Genomic DNA, 12210 nt, shown 5'->3' with positions numbered 1-12210 from the left:
GGGGGTGGGGAGGAAGCTGGGTGTGGAGCATCCTCTAACTCTTTTCCACTGGCGATGGAGCCCCAGAACACCCCACAGAGTCGGCGCTTAGGCCAAAACGTTCCTGTGCAGATGGGGCTTGGAAATTACAGCCGCGGCTCTGAAGCCCTTTCCCCTCATAGAATCATAGAACCATAGAGCTGGAAGAGACCTCAGAAGGTCATCAAGTCCAGCCCCCTGTTCTAGGCAGGACCCCTCGCCTGGTTCTAGACCCGAGCTGCGGATCATGGGGGAACGTCAAAGCGCTCTCTGCGCCTCGGAGTCCTAGCATGAGCCCTGTGCCGGCTTCCCTGTAAGCCGGGCGCTTGCACAGCCAATCAGGAGAGAGTTCACGGCTGCCCTGCTGATTAGCCGAGCACCCACAGGACACTATGGGTACGTCTAAACTACATGCCTCCGTCGACGGAGGCATGTAGATTAGACAGATCGGCAGAGGGAAATGAAGCCGCGATTAAAATAATCGCGGCTTCATTTAAATTTAAATGGCTGCCCCGCTCTGCCAATCAGCTGTTTGTTGGTAGATCGGGGCAGTCTGGACGCGCCGCGTCGACAAAGAAGCCTTTCTTGATCGGCACAGGTATGCCTCGTGAAACCAGGGGTATGTCTACACTAGAAAGTTAGTTCGAACTAACGGACGTTAGTTCGAACTAACTTTCCTATGCGCTACACTAGCGCTCCGCTAGTTCGAATTTGAATCGAACTAGCGGAGCGCTTAGTTCGAACTAGGTAAACCTCATTTTACGAGGACTAACGCCTAGTTCGAACTAGCTAGTTCGAACTAAGGGCTGTGTAGCCCTTTAGTTCGAACTAGTGGGAGGCTAGCCCTCCCCAGGTTTCCCTGGTGGCCACTCTGGCCAACACCAGGGAAACTCTATGCCCCCCTCCCGGCCCCGGACCCCTTAAAGGGGCACGGGCTGGCTACGGTGCCCGTGCCAGGTGCAAGCCTGCCAGCACCCAGCTAGCAGACCCTGCACCTGGCACGGCACAGAGCCACCCACCCGATGCCCCCCAGCCCACCCCCTCTTGCCGGGACCAGGCTGGCGGCTCCCGGGAGCTTGCCCTGGACCGCAAGAGGCGGGCATCTTCCTGACTAGTGCGGACATCGTGGACCTTGTCCATGATCTCCGCACTAGGCACAGGAAAGTGGCCGTCTAGGGCAGGAGAGCTGCCAGCCTGGCCACCCAGGAGCAGGTGTGCATGAAAATCAAGGGGGTCCACTGAGACCCCCGACACTGAGCCCTGAGCTTACAATGGCCGTCCTGGGTCAGACCAAAGGTCCATCTAGCCCAGTAGCCTGTCTGCCCACAGCGGCCAACCCTAGGGACCCTGGAGGGGATGGACCGAAGACAATGACCAAGCCATTTGTCTCGTGCCATCCCTCTCCAGCCTTCCACAAACTTTGGGCAGGGACACCACTCCTACCCTCTGGCTAATAGGACTCCATGGACCCAACCTCCATCACTTTATCTCACTTCCCTTTAAACTCTGTTCTAGTTGTAGCCTTCACAGCCTCCTGCAGCAAGGAGTTCCACAGGTTAACTATTTGCTTTGTCAAGAACAACTTTCTCTTACTAGTTTCAAGCCTGCTACCCATTCCTTTCCTTTGGTGTCCTCTAGTCCTTCTTTATGGGAACTCATGAAGAACTTTTCTGAATGCACCCTCTCCACCCAACCCCTGCTTTTACAGACCTCTATCCTGTCCCCCCTCCGTCTCCTCTTTTCTAAGCTGAACAGTCCCAGTCTCTGTAGCCTCTCTTCATCTGGGACCTGTTCCCAACCCCTGATCATGTTAGTTGCCCTCCCCTCTCCCAGCCTTTCTCTTCCCCTCTCCCACCTCCTTTTCCCAGTCTCCCCCAGTTTTTTTCAATAAAGACAGAGTCAATGTTGGAAGAAACGTTATCTTTATTTTGTACATCAATAAGAAGGGGGGCTAGGGAAGGGCAAGTGGAAGGAGGTGAGGGAGGAATGGGGTACGAGCCCCCGATGGGGAGGACTGGGCTGGCTCTGCGGGCTTCTGGGGGTGGAAGCTCTCCTGCAGCCCCCCAATTACTCCCTCTCCCCAGATGGCAGCCTGCGGCAAGTGCAGCCGGGCTGATGGCCGAGTGGTGTGATGTGCCCAGTGTGGGCACTCAGGGCACTCCAAGCCAGAACTTCTTTGCAAGCGGGGCACCCCTTAGAACTGTGTGTCCGGGGTGGGGGTCGGGACCCTTTAAGCGCAGCCCTCGGCTAGCCTGAGACAGTATCTCCATGCTCTAAGTCCTCCTTTTATGCCCTGCCGGCACTGCTTCCGGCCATCATTAAGCCCTGTTCAGAGTCCACTCAATGTGGACTTACTAGTTCGAACTAGCAAAACGCTAGTTCGAACTAGTTTTTAGTTCTAGATGCGTTAGTTCGAACTAGCTTAGTTCGAATTAACTAATTCGAACTAAGTTAGTTCGAACTAGCGCTGTAGTGTAGACGTACCCCAGGTTTACCTGTGCCGATCAAGAAAGGCTTCTTTGTCGATGCGGCGCGTCCAGACTGCCCCGATCTGCCGACAAACAGCTGATCGGCAGAGCGGGGCAGCCATTTAAATTTAAATGAAGCCGCAATTATTTTAATCGCGGCTTCATTTCCCTCTGCCGATCTGTCTAACCTACATGCCTCCGTCGACGGAGGCATGTAGTCTAGACACACCCTTTGGTGCAAGGCGCTGTACGGACCCCAGTCCAAAAAGACACCCGATGCCGAAGAGAACTAGCAGTAATACATGTGGGGGATTTGAATTTGCTGGAGCCTTTAGGAATCCATTTTTTTTTCTTTGCTGCCACTGGAAAGCTTAGAAACTTCTCCTGATCATTGATGAAATCTTAGGCTGTTATGATTTTAATTGCTTGATTTAATAAGCGCTCAGAGCCTGAGGGAATCACAGGACTCCGGGAACTGGGGCTTTAAGAGAAAAAATCGAATATTATGACACAAAATCGAATATTATGACACAACTACAAGTGCTGGCAACACTTAGGCCTAGTCTACATTACAGTGACTCCTTCTTCCCCCAGCTAATCTAATCTGCACAATTTCAGCTATGCGAAGAGTGTAGCTGAAGTTGATGTACTTATCGCGGTGTCTTCCACACAGTAAGGTGGGTGAGGGCTGTTCACCTGTCAACTCCAGCTACTCTTCTCACTCTGGTGGAGTGCCAGAATCGTCGGGAGAGCACTCGGAGGTTGATTTATCATGTCTAAGCAGACGCAATAAGTCAACCGCCGGTGGATCGATTGCTGCAGCGTTGATCCCCGGTCTAATGTAGACAATCCTTTAAAATTGAGTCACGCCACTTTGGAGCCCAAGTAAGAGCATCCACACAGGTGTGTGCTCTGGTTCAAATTAAATCAGAGGCTGGTGCAAAGGCTGTGTGTAGGCAAGGGTGCAGAGGCTAGGGCAGGCAGTACAGAAAATCGCTATAGGGGTGCCTTTCCTGGGGAAGAGGGGGGAGGTCGAGTCCCAGTGTGCTTCAGGGTGAGAGTGTGAGGCTAACCCCGTGGCCTAAGTACAAGAAGGGGAAAGCATTTTCATTGTTGAAGGAGGCCTGCATCATAGTCGTATGGTCATCTTCATAAAATCCAACCCACCCCTCTTCATAATCCAGACAAACCCCGATCTTCCCGGATTTCACACACCCCTGTGAGGACACATCAGAGGCACCGTCTGCGTCCCTCCGAAGCCACCAGCACCCACGACTCCAGATCCCCTCCTCCGGCTTAAGATCGAGCAATTCATTCCTCTTCACCGACTCTAAGGCGACTCCCACGGCCCACTCCCGCTGCTCCCCAACCTCCACCTCCCAGTAATGTCTCCCCGAGGTGAACCCCTCGGCGCCCAGCACGCAGGGAGCAAGCTCAAATCTCTTGGGATTGGGGGGCACGTCCTGGGGGTGGTCTCCCGCCTTCACGGACTTCCCATCCGCAGACAGGAAGAGCCAGGCGTTCGCCGTGTCCGGATCCAGAGTCACGTCCGCTGGGCGGGGAGAGAGAGAAGCAGAGCGTTAGAGTCAGGGGGGATCTTCTCCTGTAGAAAATACCTGGGCAGAGTCCCGAGCACCCGGAGCAGGGACGACACAGCCACCACCTGGAGCCTCACGTGTCCCTTGTGGGCTTCTTCTGTGGACCTATTAGAGGCCCAATAACTGCAGCACTGGGCTGCCTCGTCTTCCGTATTAGGGATGTGAGGGTATGTCTACACTAGCCACCCTAGTTTGAACTACCCTGACATACCCTGAATGGTTAACTGGTTAAATCAGGGGTGAGCAATAATGTTTGATGGGGTGGGGCACTCCTAGATTTTGGCAAGTGGTCTAAGGCCACTCTCCTCTATGGAGAGGATGCGGGGTTTGGGATGGAGGCTGGGTGCAGAAGGGAGCTTGGGGTAAGGGATTGGGGTGCAGGAGAGGGTGTGGGGACTGGGAGGGAGTTTAGGTGGAGTAGGGGGTTGTGACCTGGGACAGGGGATTGAGGTGCAGGGTCTGGGAGGGAGTAGGGGGTGCAGAGTGATTTTTGACCTAGGAGAGGGGTGGAGCAGGGGTGCAGGATTGGGGAGGGAGTTTTGACCTGGGGTGGGATGTGTGGGCAGAGAATTTCAGTGGTGACCTGGGGCAGGAGGTTGGGAAGTGGGAGGGGCTACGGCGCAAGAGGCAGGCTCTGGCTGGGAGTCACTAATCGTTGGCGGTTCCCAGCCAGCAGCCCAGCAGGGTCCCCGAGGTAGGCTCCTTCCTGCATCAGCCCAACGCTGCCTAAGAGGTTCCCTCCATGTGCCGCTCAGGGCCACATGTCCCTGAGAGGGAGAAGACTTCCCACGTTCCTCTGGCCCCAGGCCAATCATCGCAGCTGGGAGCAGAGTCTGAGGGCGGGGGGACGGTGCAAACTCTCTCGCCCCTCTCCCAGTGTCACACAGTGCCAAGAGGGAACTGTCAGCTGTTTTGAGCAGCTGGCGGCTCCCTCTATGCGCCATGTACCACTGGTGGCAGCGGTGGGGGAAGGAAACTTCACTCACTCCCCCGCCAGCCCCAGGCCAATCAGGTTCTGAAGGCAGGGGGCTGCACACAAGTGAGAAGTGAAGAAAAAAAGAAACCTCACTGACATGGTCCCTGACTTAGTAGAAGAAAGAAAAAACGCTCCCCACATTCCCTTTGCACACCAGAGCCTGGGCATGGGGGCTAGTAGATTTTGTATGCTCCAGCCCCGAGGGGGGGATCTGAGGGGGCCTGCAGCACCAATGCTGCATGGGAGCCCCGAGCTTCGAGGAAAGAATCCAGGCAACCCAGGGGCCTTATCCTGGGCCTTCTCCCCTGACTGAAAAACTCACTCAAATCTCAGGAGGACACCAGCACCTCGAAGGGCGGAGAGACAGTATCATAGCCAGGAGGGGTTGAGGCTCAGGAAGAGGATGGATTTTACCTTTGCACTTCTTCAGGAGCTCGCTTCTCTCCGGCAGCTCCTCCCGGAGGAGTCTGGGAGCACGAGAAGAAGCCATCTCAGCCCAACACTTCCCTTCTCAAGGCTAGAGGTAAAAACAAAGCGGATGACTAACCACCCGAACCTCTTCATGTGAAGGTTCATTCTTAACTGCTGTCGAAGACTCTGTTACTCACGGACAGCCGGCAATGAAGGGAAGGGAAGGGAAGGCTTTGCCTATCCAGAGAGACCCGGGTGTCCCTGCCCATGTCCTGCCCAAGTCAAGCCCCCTTCTACCTGCCTGCAGCAGGCTGCTCTTGGACCAGGACTGGGTCTGGTGGCTGGCCGGGGCTGCCGGGGTTGGTCTGGCAGCAGGACCCAGGCTTCTTGGGCCCCCCATCCCATCCCCCCAGGGCCAGGAAAATGGGGCAGTGCAGCTTCCTGGCCCCCTGGCACTCTGGGGACAGGAAGGCTTGGGCCACATGGTTGCCTGGGGCGGGGTGGTGCGCACTTGGCTAGTCTGGGGCCAGCAGCCACAATGGAGGGGTTTGGGGGTGCAGGGCAGCGCCCAGTAGCGACAGTGAGGACCAAGTGGGCTCCAGTGATCACAGAAAGGGCGGGGCTTTGGGGGGAAGGAGCATGGCTGGGAGATCTAGCCTTCCCTACCAGCCTTTGAGACATCACCCCCAGTCTTAGCCTTGGTGTGCAATTGTGGTGTCGGTGTGTATGTGAGTGGGGGTACCATCACGAGAGGGAGAGGAATTAGTCAGGGTGAGCCGTAGCAATACAGGTGAAGATACAGGGAGGGGCTTGAGCCTGGTCAAGTTCAGGAAGGATACTGGAGACGGTCCAGATCCCAAGACAGGAGTAGCCGGCAGTGGAGTTATCTCCCAATGGAGCTACCAGCAGAGGGCGCTCCATCACCCTGGAATGCGAACACAAAACTGGACCAAACCCTGAAAAAACTTTCTGCCTTAGGCAATGCTGCCCATGGGGCGGTGGGTGAAACTTCCCCTGTTGGAGGCCAGCTTCCTGCCCCACCTCGTAGTGGCCCTGCCCACACTCCACCCTAGCCCCGCCCACACTCCCCCCAGACCACTCCCCGTTATGTACGTGGCTCCTCTCCACTGCCGCTCGGCACATCCCTCCTTTTCTCCACTCCCTTCCTCTGGTGGCGGAGGAGTGAGAAGCGGAGCAGTGGAGGGAAGTCTGGAGAAAGGGGGTGCAGTGGGGGGAGAGGCATCTATACTACAGAGGCATCGTCCCCTCTCTTGATAGTCACATCTCCCCTTCAGCTGCAGCAAATGAACCACGTCAACCCTGACTTGATTAGCCTCATTAACACATAATAAGTCACTTTTGTTGTACTGTCATATCTATCTATCTATCTATCTATCTATCTATCTATCTATCTATCTATCTATCTATCTATCTATCTATACACACACCTTTGCCTCTGCAATTTCCACTCCCTTTCATCTGATGAAGTGGGTTTTACCCACAAAAGCTCAGGATTCTATATATTTTAGTTAGTCTCTAAGGCAGGGCTACTCAACTTTGGAAGTCCTGGGGGCCACAATGATACTCAAAGCACACGCCAAGGGCCACAACTTACATGGAGGTGCATATATATGCAAATATATATGCAAATAGCTTCTTTCACACAATGCCCCAGGCCTCCTGGAACTTCCTCCCTGGGGGCTAGACACGCCGACACCCTATATCCATTTGTTCCAGCCAGCCCATCTGCTTGCATCTTTCAGGGTATGTCTAGACTACAGGCTTTTGTCAACAGAAGTTTTGTCAACAGATACTGTCGACAATGCTTCTGTTGACAAAGAGTGTCTAGACTATATCCCGTTCTGTCGACAAAGCAAGCCTCTTTGTCAACACGACAGCGTAGAAGCAAAGGACAGTGGAGATGCAATAACGCCTTCTGTCGAAAGAACTCTGTCGACAAAAGGCATTATTCCTCGTAGAATGAGGTTTACAGCCGTCGACAAAACTGCCGAGTTCTGTCAACGTTATGTCGACAGAACTCAGCGGCAGTGTAGACGCAAGTATAGTTTTGTTGACAAAAGTGGACTTTTGTCGACAAAACCCTGTAGTCTAGATACACCCTCACTGCTCACCCACCTAGGAGATGCCTTGCTGTTGTGGAGCGTATTCCCAGTGGAGGTCATGTTCAAAGGATCCCACTTGTGGGCACATGTTGAGCCCCGCGTAAACCGAAACCGCACCGCAGGCAGAAAACAAATGGGCCATGCCCTGCTCTAAGGGTACGTCTCCACTGCACACTTATTAATAAGCTTTTCCAGAAGAAATACTCCAAAATAGCTTATTTCAAAATAGCGCATCTACAGTACAGGGTAGCCTCAAAATTAGTTCAAGGCAGGCTCCCCTAAAGTGGATGCACTACCTCGACTTATAGCCCCAGGATGCACTGGGGAGCAATTACTTTGAAAGGCCCTGAGGAGGAGCTATTTCGAAATGGCAGGAGTGGAGCAGCCACATGACTGCGATTCCAAAATAGCTATTTCAGAAGAGGCCTTCTTCCTCGTGGAGTGAGGTTTACAGAAGCCAGACTAAGCCGTCTGTTTTTTCGAACTTATTTCAAAATCACAGAATGGCTGTGTAGACGCTCGCATTGTTATTTCAGAATAACGCTGCTGTGTAGACGCACCCGAAGGTGCAACAAGACTCCTCATTTTTCCTCACAGAACATTGTCGTTATGTTCGGGTATGTCTACACTACAAAGTTAATTCGAACTAACAGCCGTTAGTTCGAATTAACTTTGATAGGCGCTACACAGGCAAACCGCTACTTCGAACTTAATTCGAACTAGCGGAGCGCTTAATTCGAACTAGGTAAACCTCATTCTACGAGGACTAACGTCTAGTTCGAATTAAGTAGTTCGAATTAAGGGCTGTGTAGCCACTTAATTCGAACTAGTGGGAAGCTAGCCTTCCCCCGCTTTCCCTGGTGGCCACTCTGGGCACCACCAGGGAAACTCGTCTGCCCCCATCTCGGCCCCGGAGCCCTTAAAGTGGCACGGTCTGGCTACAGGCTGGCAGCTCCCAGGAGCCTGCCCGGGGCCGCAAGAGGCAGGCGCCCGCCTGGTCTAGTGCAGAGATCGTGGACCTCATCAAGGTTTGAGAGGAAGCCTCCAATGTCCACGATCTCCGCACTAGGCACAGGAAAGTGGCCGTCTAGGGCAGGATAGCTGCCAACCTGGTCACCCAGGAGCAGGTTTGCATGAAAATCAAGGTGGTCCGCTGAGACCCCTGACCCTGAGCCCTGAGCTTAAAACAAAAACATAAGAATAGCTGTACTGGGTCAGACCAAAGGTCCATCTAGCCCAGTAGCCTGTCTGCCAACAGTAGCCCACTCTAGGTACCCTGGAGGGGATGGACCGAAGACAATGACCAAACCATTTGTCTCGTGCCATTCCTCTCCAGCCTTCCACAAACAGAGGCCAGGGACACCATTCAGACCCCCTGGCTAATACCACTCCATGGATCCAACCTCCATCACTTTATCTAACTTCTCTTTAAACTCTGTTCTAGTTCTAGCCTTCACAGCCTCCTGCGGCAAGGAGTTCCACAGGTTGACTATTTGCTTTGTGAAGAAGAACTTTCTGTTATTAGTTTCAAGCCTGCTACCCATTCATTTCATCTGGTGTCCTCTAGTCCTTCTATTATGGGAACTAATGAAGAACTTTTCTTTATGCACCCTCTCCACACCACTCATGCTTTTATAGACCTCTATCATATCCCCCCTCAGTCTCCTCTTTTGTAAGCTGCAAAGTCCCAGTCTCTTTAGCCTCTCTTCATAATGGGACCTGTTCCAAACCCCTGATCATTTTAGTTGCCCTTTTCTGAACCCTTTCCAAGGCCAAAATATCTTTTCTGGGGTGAGGAGATCACATCTGTACACAGTACTGAAGATATGGCGTACCATAGTTTGATACTTCCCCTCCTCCTTCTTCCCCTGGCTTCCCCCTTCCAGCTCCCTCCTCCCAGGTTTCCCCCTCCCCCTCCCCTCTCCCACTCTCTCTCTTCCCCTCTCCCACCTCCTTTTTCCAGGTTAATCCCCCCCCCACCCCGAGTTTTGTTAAATAAAGAGAGATTCTATTTTTGAACACAGTTGTCCTTTATTTTGTACATCAGGAAGGGGGGCTAGGGAGGGGTAAGTGGAAGGAGGTGAGGGAGGAATGGGGTACGAGCCCCCGATGGGGAGGACTGGGGTGGTTCTGTGGGCTCCTCAGGGTAGAAGCTCTTCTGCAGCCCCTTGATTGACCCCCCCTCCGGATGGCAGCCTGCGGCAAGTGCAGCCGGGCTGCTGGCCGAGTGCTGTGATGTGCCGAGTGTGGGCATTCAGGGCACTCCAAGTCAGGACTGGTTTGCTGTCCCTCATCGAGTTAGACAAGCGAGCAGGAAACCCTGAGAACTGTCTGTCCAGTGTGGGGGTCAGGTCCCTTTAAGCACAGCCCTCGGCTAGCCTGAGACAGCAGCTCCACACTCTAAATCCTAATCTGATGCCCTGCCGGCACTGCTTCCGGCCAGCCTTAACCTCGGTTCAGGGTCCACTCAATGTGGACATGCTAATTCGAATTAGCAAAATGCTAATTCACACTAGTTTTTAGGTCTAGGTACACTAGTTTGAATTAGCTTAGTTCCAATTAACTAATTCGAATTAAGTTAGTTCAAATTAGTGCTGTAGTGTAGACATACCCTTCCTGAACATTGCAACTTTAAGGGAAACAATGTGAAGCAAATCCAACGTCCCCATTAGAGTTAGTGGCTATGTCTAGACTGCAAGCATCTTTCGAAAGAGCCTCTTTCGAAAGAGAGCGTCTAGACTGCACGGAGAAATTTCGAAAAAGCGGCTTGCTTTTTCAAAAGAAAGCATCCAGTGAGTCTGGATGCTCTCTTTCGAAGAAGCCCTATTTACATTGAAGAACGCCTTCTTTCAAAAGAGGAACTTTCGAAAGAAGGCGTTCTTCCTCGTAAATTGAGGTTTACTGCCATCGAAAGAAAAGCCGCGTTCTTTCGAATTAATTTCGAAAGAACGCGGCTTGAGTCTGGACGCAGGGGAAGTTTTTTCGGGAAAAGGCTACTTTTCCCGAAAAAACCCCTGAGTCTGGACACAGCCAGTGTGAACAGTGGAGGGGGTGCGGGGGGGGCGCGAGGTTCCAGGGACATTTTTTTTGCCAGTACAGATATCACTTGTGAATAATTTTAAACAATTGACTCCTGTGCTCACCAATGATGATTGTGAAGCTTGGTGGAGGAAGGGGTGTAGCTGGGCCGGGGGGTGGAAGTTTTCCCCGCTCCGCTCACCCCGTGCTCCCACCAAGGAGCAGGCTTGGTGTGTGGGGGTTGCTCTCTTCTATCCACTCCCAAACTTGAATGCTGGGCGAGCAGGGTGAGGTAAGTCCCTACGCCCCAACCCCGCTCCCTGGCTGGAACATTGTGTGGGCGGGCGGAATGGGGTAAAGCAAAGAACCTTACACCACAACATTGCACCACTTTGAACAAGTGTGTTCTTTAATAGATCCACAACATAAGAACACAAGAACAGCCACACTGGGTCCGACCAAAGGTCCATCTATCCTGTCTGCCGACAGTGGCCAATGCCAGGTGCCCCAGAGGGGCAGAACACAACAGGTACTCCTCATGTGATCCCTCTCCTGTCACCCATTTCCAGACAAACAGAGGCTAGGGACACTGTTCCCTACCCAGCCTGGCTAAGAGCCATTAACGGCTACATAAGTAAACAAAGGAAATTTAATAATCTGAAGAAGTGAGCTGTGCCCACAAAAGCTCATGATACCATCTGCATGTTTTGTTCGTCTTTAAGGTGCTGCAAGACTATTAGTTGTTTTTTATTTTTTTTTCTGTTACAGACTTGCTCAGCTACCTTCTGAAAGTTAACTGGTACAACCTTAAGCAAGGAGCTACTGTAGAACTTTTTTTATTCGCAGCATCTTTGGGGCAACTTTCTTTTTGTGATTAACCTGGAAAAAACATTTTTTCACAGTTCTGATCTGAAAAAAAATCAGTATTTGGCAGTTTGGGGCTTTTTTTTGGGAGGGGGACAGCTTTGGGGCAAATGTTTTTCAGGTGTTGGCAAGTTTGGGCTGAATATTTTCTTTATATTCATCTGAGCATTTGAAAATAAAACAGGGTGGCATTTTCTTTTAAGTCAACATTTTCTGGGGAGAAAACGAAAAGCCCAAATGCCCAGGCAGTTCCAGTATTTGATCCTCTTCACAGGAAATAATAACACAAGAAAATAAAGTGAATCCCCTTGTTAAAAAGGATCCGCATTCAGAGGGTTCACACAGCCACCCTGAGCAAAAGGACTGTAATCCTTGTCAGACAAACCAAACAGCTGCTTTGTTCAAAGACTGGACAATGGAGCCCTCCCAAGCCACAACAAGGAGCCGAAACACTGCTCCCCCCGCCAGATCCCTTACCTCCACGCTCAGGATCTGCAGCTACCTTGCCAAAACTCCCTGCCAGCCTTCTACAAGGTGTTGCCTTGCAACCTGCTTATATACCTGCCTCGCCTCGCACACCTTCCCTCTTCCCACATCTTTCCCAGATTGCAAAAGGCGATATAGGTCCCGTTCCACAGCATTCTCCGTACGCCTGTTTGAAACAATGTTTCCCTGATGAAAGATCTGTCTCTGTGCTGAGCGGAGGAGATGTTCCTACCTGATTCCCCGGAGCA

The 12210-nt window shown here is 52.4% G+C and overlaps 1 protein-coding gene across 1 annotated transcript; it reads right to left on the bottom strand.

Moving 5' to 3' along the window:
* Positions 1–2881: 2881 nt before the first annotated feature.
* On the bottom strand, positions 2882–12097 carry LOC102462963 (thaicobrin-like). Its single transcript, XM_006135965.4, has 3 exons — positions 11954–12097; positions 5475–5577; positions 2882–4038 (listed from the first exon to the last, which is right to left on the bottom strand). Exons 2-3 carry the CDS (start codon positions 5548–5550, stop codon positions 3536–3538), a joined length of 579 nt encoding a protein of 192 aa, XP_006136027.2. The 5' UTR covers positions 5551–5577; positions 11954–12097; the 3' UTR covers positions 2882–3535.
* Positions 12098–12210: the final 113 nt, after the last annotated feature.

The sequence above is a fragment of the Pelodiscus sinensis genome, chromosome 32 (genome assembly GCF_049634645.1).
Source record: "Pelodiscus sinensis isolate JC-2024 chromosome 32, ASM4963464v1, whole genome shotgun sequence".
Taxonomy (NCBI): domain Eukaryota; kingdom Metazoa; phylum Chordata; order Testudines; family Trionychidae; genus Pelodiscus; species Pelodiscus sinensis.
Note: the sequence above shows the minus strand (reverse complement) of the source record. Positions and strands in the feature narration are given on the sequence as shown.